This window comes from Sciurus carolinensis, chromosome 18, assembly GCF_902686445.1.
Source record: "Sciurus carolinensis chromosome 18, mSciCar1.2, whole genome shotgun sequence".
Lineage (NCBI taxonomy): Eukaryota > Metazoa > Chordata > Mammalia > Rodentia > Sciuridae > Sciurus > Sciurus carolinensis.
The window spans coordinates 35,632,926-35,657,236 of record NC_062230.1 but is presented as its reverse complement, the minus strand read 5'-3'; the positions used below and the strand labels follow the sequence as shown (position 1 = coordinate 35,657,236).

The window sequence follows — 24,311 nt, the reverse complement described above, 5'->3', positions numbered from 1 at the left end:
TGCATCTCACTCTACCGTTTGCCACAGCCCATTGAAGTATATGTGATCTGGTTCTAAAGGAGAAATAAAAATAACAGGGAAAATGAAGTATTAATGAAAATAACCACAGGGCAGGGCAGATGTGAATCTGATTGAGATTTGTACCATTCTGGAATGGAATCTAGGACCTGGATGTGATCACTGATCCCAAGCAAGTAAATCCCCCTTTCGCAGTGACACATCTGAAATACAAATTAGATTATTGACTCCAGGCAGGAAAACCCAAGGCAGATCTTTCATGGCACCTCAGAGGTGAATGCAGCTTCCCATGCCTTAGGCTCAGCTCAGTGCCTGCAGGCAGCAAGCCCCTCTCCTCCATCCAGGCTGGAGGAAGAATGGGAGTCAACTGCTCAGTAAAGTCATCAACGAGAGTGGTAGCTGGAGCGCCTTATTGCATATTCTGTTTAATGTCCAAGAAAGTACAGAGCTGGATTCCGTATGGCCCTTCCAGCAACTTTCTAAGAGGAACAGCAAGATAGCCTAAATTATTGTGAATTTCCACCTTTGTTTGTACATGCATAAAAGGAAGCATTTTGGTGAGCATAGTTATAAAGTGATTACTAATTATAAACATTAAATGACATATTAAAGATATCAAAATCGTAGTTGCAAAATGTTGAAATCTACATTAGTGAAATTGACTTTAAACCCCAAAGACACAATTCCCCAGTCCCGCAAAGGCAGAACACAGATGTTCACGGAGGTTTTCAGACAGGGAGACCGGAGGGCTCTGCACTGGCTGAGGATAGGAGTCGCCTGAGGGCTCTTCCAGGCACACCAGCATGGGAGGGACGCTTGGATTCTGGCTTAAATGTTTGGGGAACAGTCCTGGTCATCAGTATTTTGTTTTTAAAAACTTTCAAGTGGGCAGCCTGGGAAGGAAGCCTTAGAGCCCACAGATGTGGCAGAACCAACATGTAAAATGAACTTGACTTCATCCTTCTACTGTCTTCAGGCATCCTGGATGCCGTCTGTCAGGCCGGAAGACTGACTTCTCAGGCTGTGGGATTTTCCACTAGATGTCCTTGAAGGATTTTTAAATATACATCAGAGACAGAAAGAAAAAGAGAGGGAGAGATTCAATATTCATTGTATTTGCTGCGAGAAGAGTCTTGCTGTGGATGATATCATTCCTGAGTTTTGTGTAATAATAGTGATATAATGAAATTAAGGGCCAAAGATTAACAATAAAACTTAAAGCCACTATTATTTAATGGGGACCATTTACAGTCTGGTTTCCATGGGTTGGTGCCAGAAGTTCCCTCTTCACTTGGTAGCCACCTCCTCGGATCCCCTCCAGCAATACAGACCGGCGACTATTTTAATTTGACTCTTAGAATTCAGCCATGGGTGATTTTTAGAAGAAAGAAAATTGTAAAGTGATGAGATTTAGCCCAAGAAAAAAGTGAGAAATAAAGATGATCTGTGGCAATCCCCAGGACTGATTGAAATATCCTGCCAACGGAGTCAGATCTAAAGTCTAGATGGTGGGCCTATGCAAACCACCTTAAAATAAAAGGAAGTCTGGGGATATAATAGAAAGAGAGTGCCTCTGATCACTCCTGCATCTGGAGGCCTTGCTAAGCAGAATATATTCATAATGATGTCTCTGAAACCTCAATTATATCAGACCTGAAGAGGAATCCAAATGCTCTATGCTTTTGTCTCAGAGAAGCTGAGGATGCAGAACAACAGTAAGAGACACTCTCCTGCTGATGGAGTGTCCCCCACCATCAGTACCCCTGGAAGAACCTTAGAGAAGGTGTGAGAGGTGGCATCTTGAGCCCAGATGACTGTCTTCCTGTTTCACCCCCATGGTAGCAGCTTGCCTACATGGTACGTCCCAGTTTCCTCACCTCCAAAGTTGGGAGCAGTACCAGGCTTGTAAGGAAAATTAAATGAGTTACTACCTTTGTGTGATTCTGAGCAACCTTCTGTCAGAGACAATTGCACCATTAATGTCAGGCACTAGCCCTTAGAGTTAACATCCCCAAGAGGCAAGGCAAGTGTAGCATTTGCCTCTGGATTCAGTAATTTACCATTTGCTTCTTTTTGTTAAATTAGTAATCCTCCCTTCTCCCATGAAGCCTTTCCTAGGGAAGGTGGGCTTTGAAACTTCAAAGGGAGTGAATCTGCAGGAAACCTTTCTCAGCAAGGTTTCCCCAGCTTCTCCACCATGAAAAGGTGTAACTGGAGTCACAATTTCCTCTGCACACCTATTGCCTGGAACTCAAGGAGGACGGCGTTCCCTTGAGCTCGTCAGTCGGCGGGCCTGGGTTCCAACTGAATGCCTACATCACCAGACCACTCTCATAAAAATTCTAATTTAGATGGTCAGGGTCAAAAATCAGAAATTTATATTTTTAACAAGCATTCCAGGTAATTCTTATCTTCAGGGAAACTTGAGAAATCCTGGAGTAGGAAAGACCAACAGAATGTAGAAAGGAATTTGGGGGTGAGAGAATTGGTAAAGGTAGTATTATAGGCAGCCTAGAAGAAAATATGGAAAGGCCCGAGGAGAGATGACATTGAGTAAATCCACAGGAAGTAAGTTCCCTCAAAATGAGGGGAAGAGTCCAGGAATCAGATACAGCGAATGTGACATGATAGCTGCTGGAGACCAGCTTTCCCTCCAGAATGAGATTTAGGGTCCGTGCTCTCAGAAGGTGTTGGGAAAGTCCCTGGTCACAGCGACAAGTTTCCATAGCTGCTTCTTTTGCAGCCTAGGGATGCCCTAGATGTTGGCGTGGTAACCAGATAGAAGCTGCAAAATTAGGCAAAACTGGCAAGGCTTCAGGGCTTCAGCTCCCTGCCACTCTGCACTGGTGCCACTGCGCACACAGCAGGATCACCTGCAGAGCGTTCTTCAGACCCCTCCCCAGATCAGGTAAGCCAGACCCTCAGGTGACAGCCCCTCGAGAGCACGCTCAACATCTCCCTGGGACTCCAAGAAGCAGCCCAGGTGAGAGCCATTCAGCTACCCAAGTAGCTCTCAAAAGCTGCTACACATGAGTTACCTGTGAGTGTTTAGAAACCACCAGCAGCTGAGACTCACCTACAGAGACTCCCATCTAATCAGTCTTAGGTGTAGCCTGGTCACCAGAAATTCTTAGATGTGCTTATGATGTGCAACCGGAGTGGAGAACTACCAGCCAGACTTTATCCTTTTTGACCAAGCAACAGACCAGTTTGCTGGAAATCTGGGGCAATTTGATGTCTAAGTCCTTGGGTCTGGGTTGAGAGCAAAGAGAAGCTAGGGTTGTCAGAGAGCAGCAGACTCTGGCCCCACTCTCCAGAGCACACCTGCATTGCTCTGGTCATTTGACTTTTCCAGAACTTGTCGGGGGACAGCTGACTTCTCAGTGATCTGGATAAGCTTGGATCATGTCTTTCTGGTGGGTTGGGGTGAATGATTTCCTGGACCCCTCCATCACAGATGGGCCACCTCAATAGATTGTAGGTTTTCAAGGTCAAAGTGGAAGGAACAGAACCATGCATAGCAACAGCAGGACAGCCTAGCAGATACAGCTGCTGACGTGACACCTGCTCTTGTAGCTCCCGAGCGGTTCTCCCCTTGGCCCCTCATACCAGCCCCTCCAGCCCCTTCCCACTGATCACTCCGTACTCAGTTGATGACAGCATAGTTCAGAGGTGGGGAATCTCACAGATGGACTTCACGGGCTCAGTCAGCTCTGCAGAAAGACACATTTCTGGCACTTCTTGGTGACTTTCCTGGGATGTAATGGAATTGTTGGTGGCATTGTAAAATAAAACAAAGTAGTATGGCATTGAGGCATCCAGATGGCTACCATTAAAATGTTAGTAACTGTTTTGGTATTATTTGCAAAGTCCATAGCTTTTTTTTTTTTTTTTTTTTTTTTTTCTGAGACACAGTCTGGTCCTGGACTCCTGGGCTCAAGTAGTCCTCCCGCCTCAGCCTCCAGAGTAGCCAGGAGTACAGGTGCACACCACTGCCCTGTATTCTTTAAGTATCACTTAAAGAATATGATGTATTCTTTAAGTATCATTCTAATAACTTTTTATGCTTTAAGATTGATTTTATTTCATAATCAGAAATCACCTAAGCCAGTTGTTTTGGAGAGAGTGAGTTATCAAAGGAGAGATAACTCACTTTGTTTAAAAACTTCCTCGGGAATCCTAAAGACACTGTGAGGAAAAAAAAAAAAATCAAGAGACATAGGTTAGCCAAAGTGGAAGAAGAAAGAAAGGAATAGGAAGGAAGGGTGGGAGGGAGGAAGGAAGGAAATTTTGAAGTGTATAGTGTCAAAGAGAAGAGTCTTATAAGGATATCATCATATTTCATAAAATTCTAGAAAAAATAAGGAAAAAGTTGTTTTTTTTGTTTCTTTTGTGCAGTGCTGGAGATTGAACACAGGCCTTCGTGCTTGTGAGGAAGGCTCTCTACCAACTGAGCTAACTCCCCAGCCCTGATTTCTTTGATAATACTTGTAGGTTACATTTTTAATGTACTCTCCATTGAATCACCATTTTGAATCTGTGTGGGGTGCCTCCAAATGACTCCCCTCGTGTCTACACCTTGGGCAGTTTCTTAGGGACCAGGCAGAAGAGAAACACGAGTTTCCCAGCTCTCCTAGAATCAGGGAATATGAGTGGGATAGAGCTACCTGATTAAGCCCCCTTCCTCCTGTGTATGTGAGCACCTATTCCAAAGAACCTGCCCCTTTGGATAAACTGGGTGTCGTGCTTGGTTATGGGAGTGTTCTTGTGAATTTTGTGGAAATAGAGGTCCTGCTAGGTGCCCATCAAGTGCACCCTGAAAACATCATGCCCGTGGTTAAAGGTGCCCATGTCTTACTGTCCCTTAAGTCAAAGAGGGGTAACTGAAAACAAGTATTCAATTAAAATTCCTCCTTCATTTTTAAGGACACAAATTGCATTGCTCCTCAGATAATCATGAGGTTGAAAAAGCTATGTCAGAACAAAAAAAGAGCAAAAATCCAATGGAATTAACTTTTGTTGTCTTAGAAGGGGTGAGGCATGAACTTAGTTTTGACTTTTGTTATGTCAAAGAAATACCCTTCTCCAGACACATGTGGGTTTTTTTTGTTTGTTTGTTTGGTTTTGGTTTTGGTTTTTTTTTTTTTTTTTTTTTTTTTTTTAAGGCTTTACTGTTGTAGAACTTTCAGCTGAATGTTAAATTCTAGGGAATATTCAAATAGTAGCTTTGTTGATATTCTAGGTGTGCCCCATGCAACAGTAAAACTTTCTTAAGATGTTTTAAGAAATGCTCAATCACTGGATGCTTCTTAAACATTGAAATAATTGAACAAAGCCAATCATATTAAATCCAACAAGAACTGCATTTATCTTGGTTCCTAATCCACAAGCACAGTAAAAGGTAAGAAATGGGAACCCAGATACTTTCTGCTGATGCTTTTGAGGCATTTAAGGCCCTAGTCGATCTCACTGGACCATTATAATCTTCCTGACACATATGTTCTTATTTCTAGGGAAATAAACACTACCTCTGAATTAGAACACGATTTACACTGTATAATTGTCACAGTTGGAAGCATCTTAAGAGAGTTTTATCATCTTTCTGGATTTGCTAAATCAAAGTAAAATAGCATTTTCCATTTTTAATTTCTTTCAAATATTGCATCATTAGAAATAATTTGGGGAGGCAGGGTTTATTTCAATTGATGAGTTCTTTCACGTTCTTTATCTAACAAGCCTAGTTTGGTGAGGAAATTATTACCCATGACCTGGCACCACATAACATTCTCTTCTGGAAGGACAGCATTTCTTTTTCTTTCCTTTTTTTAAAAAAAAACTGTTTTTGATAATGTGCTAGTCTGCTATAATAATGAAGTCTGGAATTTGGTGATAATGCTAGCTAGCTCTAGTGTACTCCTTTCCTAATAGGTAGCCTATATATGTATATTTTTTCACTGTAATCTCCTTTTAGCATAAAAATCCACACAAGCACAGTTTGAGATGCTCTGGCCTTAGAACACATCCTGGCATGACGTTTGGTAACACACAGTATTAATACTCTGACGCAACAGCTTGTACACGCCCCACAGTCTGACAGCCCCATGACTCTGTGTAAGACATCCCGCATGCCTATTCCACGGTCTTTCTAAGCTCTCGAGTCCGAGGTACGTCACATTTCCATGCAGCTCCCTTCCCTGCCCTCCTCTGTCCACATCGAACCAACTGGCAGAGAGCACATTTCCCCCTGAGCGAGCAGTATTGTGAATTTTATCTTCTCTTCCAGAAATCAGTTCGTCTTCGTTGCAGCAGATGAAATTTCTTGTAACACCTCTGCAGGTAAAAAACATTGCTACTTCTTGATGCATCCATCCAAGTCTCAATATCCTTTTCCCCCACCTTCTTCACATGCTGCAGTTGGTCACTCTAGAAAGTTTAGTTAAAAAAAGAAAGAAAGAAAAAAAAAGATCCTATACCTTTGGAGTAGAACTGAAGCCTGTCGGCTCTGCCATATAAAAAGACATTAGGTATTTTGCTACCTTTGATGCTTTTATTTCTGATTTTAAGACTACATGGCCCAGAAAAATAAGATGATGTTGAATGAACCCACATTAAAATCTCACAGTATAATCAGTATTCTTATGGTGAAATACTGATCACGGGAGATTAGAGACCCAGACCTGTGACTTCTGTGTTTTTTTTTTTTTTTTTTGACACATTATATCTGGGTTCATAGAGACTGAAATGTGAATTATTTGGGATCTTTGTAGAATATTATAGACCCTAAAAGACTGCATCCATAAAGCCAGAGGCATCAGGAAGCATAATTATCTTTGTCTTATAAGAAGGAGATCTTCGTTCTATTAATTGAAGATTCTCCATTTCCTCTCCTTCAAAACATACCTCAAGTAGCAGGACTTAGAGAGACAGAGTTTTTGGTTTTGAACCCAGCACATTGGCCAATGGAAACTGCGCAGTTGCATGATAACGTCCATTGAAATGACGCCTGTCTTTTTGCTTTGATGTGGTTCAGAACAATTCAGTTTGTACTTGCATTAGCATGGAATTACTTGATGAAATGCCAAGATAGGTGAGTGTCTTAACTAATATCAGATTTTTTTTTTCTTTTTCTTTTTTTCCCCCCTTTTTTCCTTTTGGTTTTTAAGGCCTAAATTATATCCAAAATAATTACTAGGAAGTCTTGCCAGTGCGTTGCTCTTGGTCAACGAGGAAGGACATAACAGTCATCCATTGCTGACTTGAGCGTGTCAGGACCTTCACAAGCAGACATTAAGCCCGAGCTTACAAATAGACCCTCATCTGTTACGAGCCACCGTTGTCCATGAAGCAGTCAAAAGGCTTGCTTGCTAATGCTCCTCTCCCTATTTGGAGTCTTTGGTGAGAATGAGAGAAAGGAAGGACAGATTCAGGGAAATGCCCCTGGCCTTCTTTGTCCCAAAAAGCAGGACTACCCCCAAACTCTGCATCATTCCATGTAATAATTGGTCTCAGTGTTTTTAATGCTTTGAAGTCTGACCCTGTGAGTTCCAGAGGTATGCATGCTGATTTTTTAAAAGCAACTGCTTACTCCATTTGTATGCAATCCCTTTGACAATGACCGTGCTGCTTCTCCACTTCCAACCCCAGCCTTAAAGATCTCTGCTTCTCCCTGTGAGAGGTGGTAACTTCTTAGCACTCCACGAACACCTCACAGAAGCAGGTGGCATTGCTGGGCGGGGCCGAGGAGTGTTCCTGGGTTTCCAGGGGTTCAGAGCCTTAAGAGAGGGGCACAGGCAACTCAAGAGAACACGCAGGCCAGGCCGGATGTTGGAGTGGGCAGTATTGGTTTAAATTGTTAATGCCGTCTGTGGACTTGCTGGATTCTAGAACTTCTGTCTTCCCTGTGACACTCTGTGCGGGTTCCAGGGTGTCTTGGGCTATATCTGACATCACAGAGCAAACATTGAAATGTTACAACATAAAATATAGAAACCCCTCTCATCCCTGACTTAACACACCCTGCCGTGCCAGCAAGCGACCCACGTACCGTGTTCCAAAACAGCGACGGCAGTGAGCATCTGTATGAGGACAGCAGGTGTTTCCACCCATCTTATTTAATTCCAAATGGCTGCTCAGTGAATTCTTAATGAATTGCTATTGATCACATTTCAAATTGAGAGCGATATCCCTGGTCCTTCGATGGTCATATTAATACTATGTCGTGGGCTTCAGAAGGTTTCATTTGAACTTTGAATTTTGAATCGAGCATGAAGATGGAGACACCCATATCAATCACATGTCAGCTTATCTCACCACAATCCGTAGTGGGAAAGAGGCATCAGCACTGCAGGGAAGTGAGGGTCTCCGAGGGCTTCCTCCTCTATGTGCTGGAACCCAGCACCCCCACGCGCCCCAGGGCACGCCCGCCGGGATCTCGCCTCCTTGCGCAAACACCCCCGCAAGGGCAGGCCATTGCATCCTGATATCTGCAAACACCAGGGTTTGGCTAAAGACAAAGTCTCTCTTCTTAAGTGGAGAAAGAAATCAGCAAGATGCCTAAGATCTGTCTGTGGGCATGCTGGATTTTATACCTGAGATCCTTATAAAGACGTGCTCACGTGAAATCCTGCGGTCGGCAGAAGAGCTGGCCGGACAGTCCTGCTGTGACTTAGGGTAGCAACGGGGAGATGAGAATCATTATGCAGGGGCAACGGCAGCCTGTAAGTTCCCCAAGGCAAAGTGACAATTTTTACTGGAGACTTTTGCAGAGTATGCCAAAATGTCAATTTTGCTTCTGTTAGCCACGTAGAATAAATGTTTTTCCTTAGCATTCGTGGACTGTGAGACCGCGTTTACAGGGACATTGATTTTCTAACTCAGTGGTTCCAACAATGGTATTGCTTGCTTTGCTTTATTTTGTGGTGAGGGGTACCACGGGGCGCTGTCCCTTTAAGAGCTCCTACTGCACCCACCTTTAGCACTTGGATAGACAGTCTCCTCCTCTGTAGGATCAAGAGTCTCCATGACTTAGATTCTGCAGGAGGTGGTGGAAGGGGGAAATGACTTTTCCCTTGTCTTAGACTCAAAGTCCCCCACCTCTGTAGTTTACTAGAACTTTCCCAGGATGGCTGGTGACTGAGGCAGTAGTGGTTGGGTCCTGCATGAGAATGGAGATTGGAAAGAAAGTTATGTATTTTGATGAGTGACTGGAAATTCCCTTGAGTTCATTATTATCTATGGAGCCATTGCCATGTGCCAGGAAATGTGCTAAGCCCCGAGGTCACAGCCTTACATAGGTCAGGAGAAGACTTCAGTGAAAGAACCTCCATTCTAGTAGAGAGCACATCCCAGCATGCATATGACTAGGCATATGGTTCACTCATATGCGAAGTTACACAATGGATAATGAATCAAACAGCAGAGGAGAGCTAGAACATAGAATGTAATGCAGCATTGGATTCAGTGATCAGAGGCCTCTCTGAGGAGCAACACTGGAGCAGGGACCTGAATGAACACATCAGCCAGACAAATAGTTGCCAAATTGAAAGGGATACAGGTTGAACTGGCAGCAAGTGCAGAGAGCCTGGGGGTGAGCCACGCTTGAGATTTCCATGCAGTGAGGCCATAACTTGTGAGTACGAGTATTTTAGAGATGATATCACAGAGTTATGCAGGCTTCGGAGTGGGTGGGACTTGGAGGCCTGGAACATGTTTGGAGTTTTACTTTTTGTATGAAGGGGGACATTGGAGGACCACCTTGCATCTGACTTATTTAATTGGTCAGTTGGATGCTTCATGGAGACCAGACTACAAAATGGCAAGAGCAGAAGGGAGGTGCTTCCAACTGCCCAGAGAGCAGCCACGACAGCCTGGGACGGCACCATGGCTGTGTAATTTCAGAGTGGTTTCCTGAGAGCTGGATTCTGATGGGAGAACAAGTAGAGTACGCTGGACGATCAGCATTTGCAGCCTGTGTTAGGTGCCCATCCTTCCCTCTTCTCTGAGGCTGCATCAGTTACTTCCTGGGGTGCCTAGGCTTTAGGCACAGTGGAGAGCAAGTCCCTGGTCCCTGCAGTCACCGTCCCTGCACAGGCGTGACTGAATCCTTCAGGGTGTGGTAACAACGCGCTGTTATTTGCTGAGCAAATTGTGTGCTGGCAGGTGTGACACATTCCACGCATGCATCCCTGTGCACGTGTGTGCATGAGTGGAGGGATGTGCCTGTGTGTAAGTTGAAGTCTCACGACAGTCTGAGGAGCTGGATGGTACCCTCATCCCTATTTTGAAGATGGAGAAAGAAGAGGAAAGGCTCAGAGACCCAGAGGTCTGGGAACCTGCCACAGCCACACTAGAGGCCGTTAGCAGCCAAAGCTCATTTCCCAGGTCACCCTGTCCCTACTGCCCTTTGACCTTGACCTTGGATCATTGACTTTCTGCTTCCAGATAGGATTCCCCTTTCTCCAGCTGTGCTATCTTTCTTCTAGAAAAGTAGCATTTTTTAATTGGAGGGCATCTTTGCTAACATTTTGAGGAAGTCCAAGGGCACCTAAGGGCATTTGCTTAACTGGACCTGTCCCCATCAGGACGCAGGTGTATGCTCCCATGTGGGGGTTGAGTAGGCTCAGTGTGTTCTAGGTCAACATACCAAACCCGTTTCTTGTTGTTGCTGAGAATCTTTGGCTAAGCATCAACTCACAGAGTAACCTATGCCCCGGAAACTACCCGACAGTTTGAACTAGTCTGTTTTGCCAGAGTCCCAGGTGGAAAGTGCCCAGGTAGAAGGTTCCCAGCTGCCCCCTGCCAGAGGGATGGTTGTGTGTGTGTGTGTGTGTGTGTGTGTGTGTGTGTGTGTGTGGAGTACAGGTGGAGGCTGGGGCTCTCTCCAACAGCAAGGGCAAAATCCATCATGGTGGCACAAGAAGCCAAGCTGAGGACACAGCCCCAGTTCCCTGTTAATACAAGACAAAGCCCCGTGGTGTAGGGATGGGCAGCTGTGAACACATCCACAAAAGTGCTGAAACTGTCCCCTGTGGGGAGGTCACTCAGCTGTGCCCTGTGGGGCAAGCTTTACTCAATAGTAAAAGCAGTGTTTGTCAAGTTCAGAAACCTAGGGGGTGTGACCCCCTTCTATCCTTCCATTTCCCCTCAACCCCCACACATGCATGCAATTGCAACCAGACTTCAGATAACATTGAGAAGAAATTTCCAAATTGGCCATTCCTCTAATCAACCCTTCAGCAAGTCCCATCTGACTTGGGTGATTTGCTTATTCAGCAATGTTATCACTCAGCAAACTGATTTGTGGTTACTTGGTCTGTTTCCAAAATAGTGTGGTGTCTATGCTAGGGGGAGTACTGGGTGCCAGGAAGCATACAAGCAAAGGAACTCAGTAAACGTGATTATTGCATTTATTATGAGCTTACTGTGTACAGCACTGTTCTGAGATTGTTGTATGCAAGAATGTCCTATATGAATAAAACATCTTTATCAGTTCACTTATGAAAATTAAAGCTATCTAGACATCCCTGAATCAGCCTGAATAGAAGAATACTATATCAGTGCAAAAATAATAGAAACATAGAATAGTAGGTGTCAAATTTTGGAGGAGTGCCTGAAAATTACTTGCAAAACTTTTTGCAAAAGGACAGCCCATCCCATACCCCCAGATTCCAGAATCTGGAGAGGGTGCCTGAAATTCTGCATTCTGACAATTTTCCCAGGTAATGCCATAGAGGAGTGCACAGATCATGCCTCAGGAAACACTAGCTGCTCACTTGAATCTTTTTATTCAGTGGTACAGAGAGCAGGTGAGAGAGTTTTCCAAACTGTTCTGATGAGTCCTTGAAATGGGCTGGGCCACCTTGACGTGGGTTATAAGCGTAAAACACATTGGATTTCAAAAACATAGCATTCAAAAGCTAGGTAAAATATTTCATTGACATTTGTATGTGAATTACACATTGAAATGATGATAGTTGGACTATATCAAGATGAATAAAAATATAAAAATGAATTTCACCTGTTTCTTTTTACTTTTCTAAATATGGATGCTATTAAAATGGCACATGGGGCTCACATCGGTGGCTTTCATTCTATTTCTTTGGACAGTCACTTCCAGAGTCATGTTTTCATTCATTGACAGTGTGTCCTTTGTTTTAATTTTGCCTCCAAGTAAGAGTGTGTGTGTGTGTGTGTGTGTGTGTGTGTGTGCGCACGTGTGCGTGAACGCTCGTTCATGCTATAGAAGTGGATATTCCTTGGGGATCCTGCCCAGACCTACTTCTTCCTCATCTTGCTTGTTACCTCTCAGCATCTTTGATCTGCTTGCATGGGGCCCAGGAGGGGTGCAGCAGCAGGACTCTGTGGGACATTCACACTCCAGGGGCTCTACTGTAGTGTCCCCGGATCACGCAGGCTACGAACACCCAGTCGATCCATCACGAACACTTTCAGTTACAAGTAGCCAGTGATCAGTAATCGGCATCTCACCCTCAGGTCAGCCTCACACAGTCAGGACGTGCCCTGGTCTTCTGCGTTCACGGATGGACAGACTGGTTTCTGAGGTTGTTCAGCCAGGAAGCAGTGGAGGCAGATTTGACTCTGTGAATTCTGACCCTGAGGAATCCCTAACTCTGCTGCTCAACCCCGCTTCTCTGCGGGGGTAGTAAAAAGAGCTCACAAAAGGCGCAAACCACTTGGTGGTCCCCCGCTGTGGCTTATGCTGCCACCAGGGTGCCCTGGTGATTTCCGAGCGTGATGGGGCATTCCTACTGATTTTGGTTGAGCAATAATCGACATGCAGAAAGTCCAACAGGATTCCCAAAAGGAGCATGGCCTCGAGCTTGCCTCCAGGAGGAACCTGTGGCTCCTTTACTGGAGGAGGCGTGGTGGAGTGCGTGGGTTGTGTGGCCGGGAGCGGGATGGATTGGTGTCTTTGGTCCCAGTAGTGACTGCTTGCTGCTCTGCACTGATGAACCCAAGCCAAGGATCTTACCCCATATCTGCTCCCTTGGGATTCATACTTGGAAGAGGCTTTGAGAGGCAAAGACAGAGCTGTGCTGTCCGATTGCCATGAGGACCTGGTCTCATTCTTTCTGATTCTATAGATGCAGGATTTACATGTGCTTTTATGTACCTATGGTTCAGGTGTGCGGCAGGTGCCCGTGTGCAAAACCAAGACCTCTGACTTCCACGTAGATGCTAACCAGCTCAGAAGGCTTGTTCCCTCCTACCTCTGGGGGGAAAAATCGTGACTGAAAACTGTGCTGAGTGATTCCTGAAGGTGGTGCCTTCCAAGCCTGGCTAAGGAAGTGAGCAATAGGATTCAGAAAGAGCCGAGTAGAGGTGAATGGAGAATTTCTTTCACCTCCACCTGTGTGTTTTTCAGAGATTTGGCTGCATTTGGAGCTATTTGTGTAGGTGTTTTAGGTTATGGGACCTGTGCAGTTCCTCTGACTTCTGTATCTTGAGAAGCTTTTAGAATTGTAGACAAGGAGGGCTTGGTTTAAGTCACTAGAACCGGAGGAGGCTGCAGCAGGCACAGAGGAATACCTCCTTGTGGGTGCATTGCCTGGGCTGAGTAACCCACTGAGACGCGAGGCCCAGGCTCCAGCTGGCCCACCATGGGAAGGTGAACAACCCCCATTCCGCTGACCATTGCTCCCCAACATCTCTCCCTGTGCACCCAAGCCGTTCTCAAGGTAGTACTTTGGGGAGGGTCTTTTTCCTATTGTAGTAAACCAGGATGTGTGGCTGGAGGTCCTAGGAAAATTCTCCCAAGTCTTCCTTTGGGGACAAAGCAGGGTGACAGGCAGCAGCTTCTCAGCCTGGTGGATGAGGATCAACCCTTGTCCCCAGAACGTCTGCACATAGTCTTGGCCATTAGTACCTCCAGTATCTTCTCAAATTGGTCACACTCTATTCTCCCAGACCTTAAAGCCTTAAAGCAGTGGAGTCTGGGATTTGGTAGATCATTATTGGCATGAAGATAAGGAAATGACCATTCATTTCAGCAATTTACCAAGAGGCCCCTGAGCCAGGAATTTGAAAGACCGTCCATGGAATTCTGTCACTTCTTCAACTCTTTTGTTTTTATCTCGGATTCAGAGAAACCCCACAAGCCAAGGGACCCTATGAGATTCTGCAGTCATGAAATTGCCAGGGGCCTTTTCAGGAGGCCTGGGGTTTCTGTACTTGTGGTTGCATGTGATGAGTATGGAATGGTTGGGTTGGAAAGCAGCAGCTCTTGGCTGGAAGGGACTGTGGTGGCTGAGTCAGGGAAGGCAGCCGAGTAGTCGCTGAGGAGAGTTGGAGCGCAGAAGCCTGGTCCTGTCGGTCCTCTTCCTGGCCCTGCTCCCTGCAACCTCCAGTCACTGGGAATTGCCAAGAGCGTCTGACCCAACACAAAGAAGACCTGGCCTGGGCCATGAGTTCCTGACACGTTGCCTCTGGATGGGGGAGAGCCACAAGCTCAGCAGGGAATTATACCAGCAGTGCAGAAAGCCAGAGGGTTTTCCTTCAGCAGTATTTGGTTTTCATTGGGAAAGGTCCCCAAATCCTCCAAAATGAGGGTCATAAGATGATTATCCAAGTGGGATGGGAATCACTTCTTGTGGGGCACAAATAGCTTCCAGTGTTTCCCTTCTCCCTGATGTCACAGAGAGCCCCAACCAGGCTGGATACTGGGACCAGTCAAGGGGCCTTGTTAAGGTTCAGACCTCAGTTGACCCTCTACGGAGAGATCAAAGAGAATATCTCTAGCTAGATATTGGCTCTCCGAACAGCAGGTGTGAGAGCCACGGGCTCCTGTGTGGTGTGGGAGGTGTGGATTCGTCCTCCTACGCGCTTACAGACCCTAATCTGGATGGAAAAAGTAGGGCAAGCCACACATGATGGCACAGACCTGCAACCCCAGCAACTCGGGAGGCAGAGGCAGGAGGATTGCGAGTTTGAGGCCAGCCTGGGCAGCTGGGGATGTAGCTCAGTGCTAGAGCATCCCTTGATTCAATCCCCAATACAGGTAAAGAAAAAAAGGAGGGGTGGGGGCATGGAGACCCCTGGTGGCATTGCAGAGACGGGGGAGCCCTTTCTGAACCTCCTCTGTGGGGCACCCATTTTGAATGCACACCCTGCGGCCCTTCCTGTCGGGGGGCGGGGAGCCGGAAGCCTGCATGCCCCCTTGATGCAAGCGGGATGTCTATACCACCTTGTGACCTTCATCTGAGGGGTGAGCATGTTTGATCCATCTTTCTCCCCCAGCAGTCTTGGGGACAGGAGTCATGGGGAGGTAATGCTAAGGGAATAGCAAAAGGCCCTTTAATGAAAGATGGGGTGAAACTGACACACTGTTCTTGGAAGAAAACCATGCGACTGTTCGACACTGGTGTGGGTAGCAGCACCGGCCCGCTTCTCATTGGCACCCTGCTTGTCTCAACTTGATGTTGAAAGTGTTAATAATGAGCCATATTTACACTTCTCAGCAGAGCTGACAAAGCACTTCAACAAACAAGGATTCATATTTCCCACTCAAGAGGCAGCAGACTCATTCATTTTACTCCGGCATAACCTCAAGTTCAAGTACAGCAATTTGAACTACATCTGTAACTCATAAATTAGATAGACCTCAACTCCAGCTTGATTGCCAGAGCGGCATGTAGGCAGATTAGAGCCTTTCAGTTGTGTGGAAGGCCACGTGTCTGGGCAGGAGAGGCTGGTTTGGGGACTTCCCTGCAAGGAGCCTTTCAGCATGGTCACCTGTGTCTATGGAGGGCTTTGAGATGCATCTGGTTTATTTTCCTGCCCTTTCTCTGAATTTGGCCGGGCTCAGGCAGAGCAGGGCCAGTTTACAAGTGAGGCGGATGAGGGTGGGAGGCAGGTCTGCCTGAGTCAGAGCAGGAGGACGCTGCCAGCAGCGGGCAGCATGGACATTCTTGCCCACCCACGGCTCTCCTGGGGGCCTCAGCTTGCCTTCTGGTTTTAACTTGGTGAGCTTGGAGGAGATGGGTTCTCACCAGCTGCAAGACCTTGGTGGCCAGCTGTGGAGGCCTAACCAGCAAAGCAGTCATCTTTGATTTCCTTGTTTGGTTGTTCCTTAAACGGTTTTGATGAACTTCACAGCACTTTGACCAGTGAACTCTCAGGAGTGTTGTGAAGTTACCCGCTCTGTGTTTCTAGAGAAACCTTTCTTCTGCATATCTTGAAGGGTTTTAAATATCTGAGAGCAACTGACTTAGAATCTTCAGAAAGCCTATTGGAAAGAACCTTCCTACTGAGAGAAGCTCCTGACAGATCCCACAAATAGAAGCTTCTGACATATTCCACATGGATCCTGATAGAATCCCAGGTAGATCCCACTGGTAGGCTCTCCTGAGATGCCCTGGATGCTACTGTGGCCATGGCTCGAGCATCTCCCCAGGCCCCCTTCCCTCCCTCCACTTGTCCTCATGCTCCACCATCGGCATGGCCTCTGCCCTCCTGCACTGAGGAGTGGACAAGAGAGGCACAAACCCAGTCCCAGAGGGCTGTCCTTCTAGGCGGTGAATGAGGTTCGGAGGGCTCTGTTGCATGTGGCCAGGGAGTGGGAATAAGGTTGAAAAGTGTCCTTAAGAAAGAGCCCCCAGAGAAAGCGGCATTGCTGTGGGAGGAGACATTGGATCTGGGACATAGCGGTTGAAAAGAAGCAGTGGAGGAGGAAGGGGAGCAGGTGTCATGGCCCGAGAGACAGGCTGGCTCTTGGCCTGTGCAAGGACTATTAATGGGACCCGTGTGCCTGGGAGCTGTGGGCACAGAGGGATGGAGACAGGGAGGGAACGAGGGACGGGGCAGTCATCCAGCTTCAGATGCTCTCCTAGGGTCCATTGAACACCAGAGAACTGATAGTAGTAGATTTCTATTTAATTAGAAATGGATGGATGGGTCAAAGGATGGATGGGCAGGTCCAGAGATTTGATAGATTTAGCAAATGTAAACGGCTGTTGGTTTGAAGGCACGGACTGGACTAAGGTTCTTGAGTTGGATTGGATGGCCTACTTGTGGCTTATATTAGGGCATTGATAGTACATGGAGTGTCCTGGACACTTCTAAACTTCATCTGAAGTCACTGACACATGGGCTGAGGGAAAGCCTCAGGTCTGGTGGCACAGCTGCCACCTTGGTGGAGATGACCACATCGCCATCCAGGTCCTAACATGGCGCCAGGAGACATTGCTCCCCCATTCCTGGCGGGATCCTGGGAATTGCTGCTCTCCCTCTGGGCTGTGCTTAGCCAGCTCTGAGGACATTGGGCTGCTGACGGGCCCGGCATATCTGCTGCAGAAAGCAGAGCCCAACTGCACACCTTCCCTAATGACCTTGTGTCTAAATTGTAGTGTCACACAAGGGCGTGTTTAGAAATTAGCATTTGAAAAGAAGCCTCCTTGCTTTCAGCTTGAGCTGACAGGGTCCCTTTTCCTCTGTGGAAATGAAATTTATTAATCATAATAAAACCATCGGATTCTGAAGGTAGAGGTCACCCTGAGGAGAGAAGGAGCCTACTCGTTTGTGAGGAATAGTTCAGCGCTGCTGCATTTTCTTCAGCCTTGGAAGAGAATACTGCCAAATTGTTACCTTGGGTTTTCTGCAAAGGTTGAAATGATGGCCAGTGTTGGAGTCCAATAAGGATCTGCCATTAAAGTATGCAGAAGGAAAAGACAGGGACTGTGTTCTCATTAAATACTGCCAGTGTGGCGTCTCCTACAAAAGTGGAAATTTTTGCCACAGTAAAACCATTTCCTAAATTAAAAAAGATTAAATGTCTTGAATTTGCATCTTGATATTTTTTTTGAAGGCACAACCTGCCATGATATCCCTCAATAAATCCCCAAAGGTTTTCAGTTTGCCTTTGTAGTTGGCGTTCTCTTCATGTCCCCAACTTTGCCAGATGAAAAATGCATCAAAAACAATCCCATTAACAGGATTTTCTGTAGACCAACGACAGGCTGTTTTCTCGTGATGAGAAGGTGAATGCCACTTCCTTTCACCCCTCTTCTGTCTCCTAGTTTAGTGGGTGGAGGCCCAGGCCTCTTGGGAGGCCACATGGATACATGAGTTCTTGGAAACACTTCATCCTCTTTTCACCCAGCCTCTGCCCTGGCTTTCATCTATCTTTCCTCATAGAGAGGAGAGCTTTGATGAAAGGCTCTTTTTGATGAATGGAAGGGAATCCCCAGGCATAAAAAGCAAGAAGGGGTTGACCATTCGTTAGTTTCATTGAGAGATTCACTTTAGAAAGGAAGCATCCATTCACCACATCATTGCTGTTGAAGATCAGAAGGACCCTGAGTTGATACTAAAAGCGGCACCTGGATCATTTGAGTTCCAAATCCTTGGGGACAGATGGGAGACTGGGGAGTTGGAACAGGCCCAACGTGAACCTGGTAGACCCATTTTTCCTATCTGGATCCACGTCTGCGATTGGGAAGGTCCTCCGCCCAGCTTCTCCCTCCTTCCCCTGCCCTGTGGTCTGAGCAGCCCAGTCAGATCATCCAGTACCTCTCACGCAGGAGTCGGGAAGCAAGGCAGGACTGAAACCTGGACCCTCCTGCCCCAAGCCCTCAGCTCTCCCCGGGGCCTTGGGTGGCCTCCTGGTTCTAACCAACTAGTAAGAAAGAAGGTTAGAAGGAAAGTAGGGGAAAGCCAGAGGAGGAGAGGGATGAAGTAGGCATCCATGGGACATTCTGGGATTGGAGGCGAGCTTACGGTTGGTGGTGCAGACAACAATTTCCTCCTCCCTGCTTTCGTTTAAAAAAAAATAAAAATAAAAAGTGGAATGCTGAAAACCCACTGAGAGCCTACTGGGTGCTGGCTCACCAGTGCCCAGCTGGGGAGAGGTGGCTGCTGATGCAGTAGACCCTCCCTCCTCCAGCAGATTGCTCTCTGCCAACGGAAGCCACTCAGGAAAGCCCTCGCTACTGCGTCCCTAGCAAGCCAACCTGCCTGCCACACCCAACTCTAGCGTGCCACCCGCAGGAGCAGAGGGCCATTCTCCTGTTCCGGCCACATCCTCTTTCTCTTCTATTCCTGCTTTGACTTGCTACCTGCCTCCTGCCCTGCTCTGGAGAGCACCCTCTGTAAATCACTTGCACACTCTCCAGCTTCTGGGCACCTCGCCCAAGCACACATCTCAGCTTTGATCAGCACTGCAATGGCTCCATGCAAAGGATCTCCAAGCAGATAAGTGGCAGGTCAGACAAGTAAGGGCGAGCGATGTTGGAGGACAAGCATCAAGATGCCCTGAGACTCAGGGTCGGCTGATTCTGTCTGGCTGTGTGACCTAGAGCAGGTGAAGGAAACTCTCTGACCTAGTTTCTGATTGACGGTAGGGTTTCATTCCAGGCTCTTAGCAGGCCCCCAACTCCTCTGCTTCCATCCCCTCTGGGTTTTTATTCTAAAGCCTATTCTAGAAGTTACAGCTGGAGAGGAAAAAAGATGGGAGAGGTAGAAAAAACGTAAAGATGAGGGAATGTTATTAAGATGCTTTGTTTGAGATGCCTTTCTCCCCAGAACCTGGCCAGTGGGAACTGACATAGTTCTGGGGTAAAAAGATCAAAGTCAAGTCGGTGTCAATTCCTGAGCAAGGTGGGAGTGGGGTTGCTTCTGTCCCATTCTAAGACGTTGGACACTAACTCTACAGACAGTGTCACGTCACCGTTTTTGATCCATCCTGTCTTGTTTGATCATTGATAGCAAAGTCAGGGGCATTGGGCTTCTTAAGACTGCTCTTTCAAGTTGTTTCTTCTTGCCTGCTTCAGTCTCTGGGGCAGCTATGGTGGCCGTGTAGAACTGGCACATGGTGGGAGGACATGTGTATGTGTATATATACATGTGCATATACGTACAGTCATCCATGCACCACATAACAGTGCTTCTGTCTGTGACAGACCACATATGCGTCAACAGTCATATAAGATCATACCACCCAAGCTGGGCACAGTGGCACACACCCAAAATCCTGGCTACTTGGGAAGGCGAGGCAGGAGGATCACAAGTTCGAGACCATGTCTCAAAATAGAATGAATAATAGGTGAGATAGCTGAGTGTAACTCAGTGGTAGAGCACTTGCCTAGCATGCATGAGGTCCTGGATTCAATCCCTGTTACAGGGAAAACAGTAGAAAGACTATATCACACGGTGACCTCATACTCCTGTTAGTTTGTATAAGTAGAAGACTTTATGATATTCCAGCAACAAGACCACCTAACAATGCATTTCTCAGAATGTGTCCCATCATTAAGCAGTGCATGGCTGTATATTGAACTATGTTAAATGGACCAAAGGATGCATTGTGCACAGATAGTTTTCTCCACTATCTGGCAGGTAGACTGTTTCTTGCCTTAAGATGAGTAAGACCCCTGCACACTGTCTTGGTATTTCCTGTTTTGTGGTTGGCATTATTGCTTTGTAATTTGCATATGACCAATCAGTCTTCACCTGTTTTCCTTTCAGTTACGGACGAGTTTATGCTGCCGACCCCTACCACCACACACTTGCTCCAGCCCCCACCTACGGCGTTGGTGCCATGGTGAGTACCAGCTCCTCCTTGTCCTCACTTCTTCCTGCCTCCCTTCCCTCCCCCAGCTGGGACCTTAGTCTGAGTTGACGGTTGACGTCCTCTCACTTTCCCTTAATTGAATTTGTCTCTTGTGCTAACAGCAGCTAAAATGCCACATTAATCCTCCCAGTAAACTTGATAAATGTCTTAATTTCTTGGCAATGTAGTGCATGTAAGTTATTATATTTCTAATTTTGCGAGTCTCACCTAGCGGAGCACTTACCTTAATGGAATAATTAGTCATTTTGATAATTAAATCCATCACTAACAGAATGCAGTGTCAATGCAGAACTTTTTTTTTCTTTTTTTTTCCCTCCCTTGCTGCTCATTCACATAGCCCCAAGGTTCCAGCCCCAGCACAGACTTCAGAGGAGCTAAGCTGCACACTTCCAGGCCTCTGCTGTCAGGCAGCTGAGAATCTGACTGCCTCTCCTCCCCTTTTACAATTCATGTTTAAAGTCATAGTCGCCCAGGAAAGAAAATAGAGAGAGGGGCACACTTTGTGTGTGTGCCTAGTACATAAGAAATTAGAAGGAATCAGCTGGGTTTGGGGGTTGTCTTTTGTTTTGGGGGGGTCTGGGTTTTTGTTTGGGGAAGGGGAAGGGGGAGGGCAAAAGTGGGAGGTGAGGGTGGGTGAATTTGCCTGTACTTGTTCAAACTTCTATGCACTAAAACTCTTGAGTACAGTTGAGACGTGCCCATCATGTGAGAGCGTATGCAATCATTACAAAGCTTTGGCATGCAGTTTTCTGCTTGGATCAAGAATACCAGTCCTTATCCTAAAAATAAATCCCCATAGGCATTCATTGGAATCGCCAGTACTTTTAGAAAAATGGTTAAGTGCCACCTCATAGCCATTGAAAGCCATGGCCAGACAATTCCCTGGGGCTGGGGCATAGATACCCAACCAGGATTTGGATACATACTGTTTTGCCCAAGCGTAACTACATAAAGCAATGCACCTGTACACTGCCCTTTCCAGACCAGGTTCCATGCCGATTGCCGTAAGAACCAGGTTTAGGTTTTCCTCCCGGCCCTGCATTCAACAGCTCCGCTTCCACACCTGATCCCCCTGAGGAACGTGTTGGAAAGGAGAGTTGAATCCCTACATTCAATAACCTCTAGCTTGAGCTTTCCCCGAGGGAACATAGTGTTCATTGATGGATAAGCCAAGGAACGCCACGGGACAGTGCAAATCCTTCAGTTGTCCAGTTCGTATCAGAGTCCTGGCAGCTGACGGGACTGGCCGACCAGAATCTGGTGTGACAGGGATTTTCTTTCTAAGGATCTTTTGGGGGAGGTCAGACCTGGCCCTGTCTTTAGCTCTCCAAGAATGGCCTGGGATGGGTAGGGGTGCCTCCATTTGGGTTGGTTTTGAGAGTCTAGTTTTTCACATGAGTCTTTTTGATGATCCACATGTTGCAAAAGGAAAATGTAAAAAATACACCCCTCAAATTGCTTTGTTTCAGAATGCTTTTGCACCCTTGACTGATGCCAAGACTAGGAGCCATGCTGATGATGTGGGTCTCGTTCTTTCTTCATTGCAGGCTAGTATATACCGAGGGGGATACAACCGTTTTGCTCCATACTAAATGACAAAACCATAGAATCCTTCCAATGTGGGGAGAAAGGAAGCTTTCCGAGGCCTGAGTATTGCAATACATGCAGTAGTGAATCATTTTAGCAACTCTAAAAAAAAAAATAAAAATAAAAATAAAAAGAGGAAAAAAATTACATTTTTTATCTTATACCTCAGATATTTTGTTTTGTGTATTTTAATATTGTGGGTCTTTAATTTCCGAAGGTTCCGTAGTTTGGTTGCTGGCTGTAGGAGTTTTTGTGGTTGATCTAGAGAGACGCTAGATATGAATAAAAACTGGTTTAGGGCCATATCCAGAGTGCTATATTATGTAAATGAATTATATATGCCGAATATGAAGCTACTGGGGTTAAGCTGTTTGGGAAGAGTATAAGTGGCTACAGTAGTCCTTCTTTTCTGCATCTGCATTATTTTATTTTGTGAAAGGGAAGGTTGGGAGGGGCTTGGGGTGTGGAACTCGGGGTTTGGCTGAAAGGAAAATATAGAGTAAGAGATGACTCTAAATGACCCACGGCACCAACCGTCATACATCAGTGGTTCTAAGTTACCCATTGCCAGTTCAAGCCAAAGGTCATGTGGTTCAGGGGCTGCTTCTAGTGGCACTTGGGCGACAGAGTCGAACGAAGCTGGGCAAACCCACTCTTTAAACCATTCCACCCAGCCGCTAGTTATTTAGGCAGAAGTTACTAGTTAGGCCATCAACAAGCATTCTTTTTATATTTCTTCCAGTATAATAAATTATTGATATCATTGCTGACTTTTATATTATGGGAGGGAAAATAACATTAATAAAATGGTGATAAAAAGCACTGTTTCTATTTTTTTCTTTTTTTCCAAAAAAAGAAAGTAATAAAAACTTAAATTCTTTGTACCAGTTAAAAAAAAATGTATAAAATTTACATCTGTGCAGTGGAGTTGTTGAGTTCTAGAAGCAGTCTATGAAGTTTTAGTTTTAGCTTAGTAGAACAACTGTTAGAGACAGACGTATAATTTTTATGGAATTACACGATAATCATATTCGGATTTATAGACGCATTTTACAAGTATTGCAATCATCGAGTAGAGATAATCATGGTATTTTCATCAGCTTGGTACTTTTTGAAACATGACTGCGTTTTGTGAGCAATCTGCAATTTTTCAGTCCGTGGGAACCTGCCCTTCCACCTCTCCCCCACACCCCAGGAATATCTTAAACCAGTATCTTTAGTTCTGTCTCCAAGGCCCAGGACATTTGTCAGAAGGAAGCAAAAAAAACTAGATCCACCCTCTTCATCCCCCAAAGAGCAAAGTCCCCCACCCTTTCTGGGATGCAGGGCCAGAGGGACACAGCCGGAAAAATTGCAGTTTGTCTACTTCTTCTGTTCGAACTCTCCCATGTTGTCCTGTTTACAAGTTAACCTAAGTTGGGGTATCTGTCACGGGTCTTCCTGTTTTTGTATCTGAATTAAACGACAAGCAGCAGCAAGCTGTCCCCGAGTAGTTTTGCTGCCATCCTTAAACCCTCACATGTGCGGTGCCGGCCCCTGGCTGACACTTTAGTGTTATCAACTCTCCGCTGTGAACCTGCCAATCTGCTGTAACAACTCTGCTTTAAGACAAAACCAAACAAAACTTTAAAAAAAAAAAAAAGTGTTTGTGATCCAGAGCTTCTCCTTGTCCTCTTATGTGCATGCTGTAAGATCAGTTGGATATTAAACCATCAATAAAGTTTCACAAGATTTGAAAACAAAGTTTCTGTAGCTTCGATATCTGAGACAGACCAGAGCAATCTGGAACGGGGGGTGGACTTCTGAACAGCCAGAAGCATAGAGATCGTCCTTTCGCCAGACTTCTTTGGGTGGGGAAGGATAGGGGGTGGGGGTGTTTCGTAGCATCTCTGAGAAGGTGCCTGGTTGAGGTTATTCAAAGAAACCATTTGTTACAATGCTATAGCATCCTACCCCAGAGGGGAGAGAGACAGTAGGAACAGAGGGCTGGGGAGGATAAAAAGATTTCTCCCGATGGCCTCAGATGTCAAAATCCAGAGTTTGCATTGTATTTGGAATCACAGACATAGAATTCTTACTGTGTTGGTTAAAGTAAAATTCATTTGCAGTTTTGATTCCCATC

At 46.0% G+C, this 24,311-nt stretch overlaps 1 protein-coding gene across 23 annotated transcripts in view; it reads left to right on the top strand.

Moving 5' to 3' along the window:
* Positions 1-23,899, top strand: part of Rbfox1 (RNA binding fox-1 homolog 1) — a 1,331,252-nt gene extending 1,307,353 nt beyond the window's left edge. For 9 of the 23 annotated variants that reach the window (XM_047533401.1, XM_047533386.1, XM_047533385.1 and 6 more), the window contains 3 exons: positions 6,302-6,354; positions 20,497-20,572; positions 20,940-21,167. In XM_047533401.1, coding sequence (XP_047389357.1) covers positions 6,302-6,354; positions 20,497-20,572; positions 20,940-21,087 — 277 coding nt within the window. In that variant the 3' untranslated portion in view covers positions 21,088-21,167. Of the gene's footprint in view, positions 1-6,301; positions 6,355-20,496; positions 20,573-20,939; positions 21,168-22,071 lie in introns of those variants that run through there. The other 14 variants (XM_047533400.1, XM_047533388.1, XM_047533387.1 and 11 more) reach the window with 7 other exon arrangements.
* The last annotated feature ends 412 nt before the right edge of the window (positions 23,900-24,311 follow it).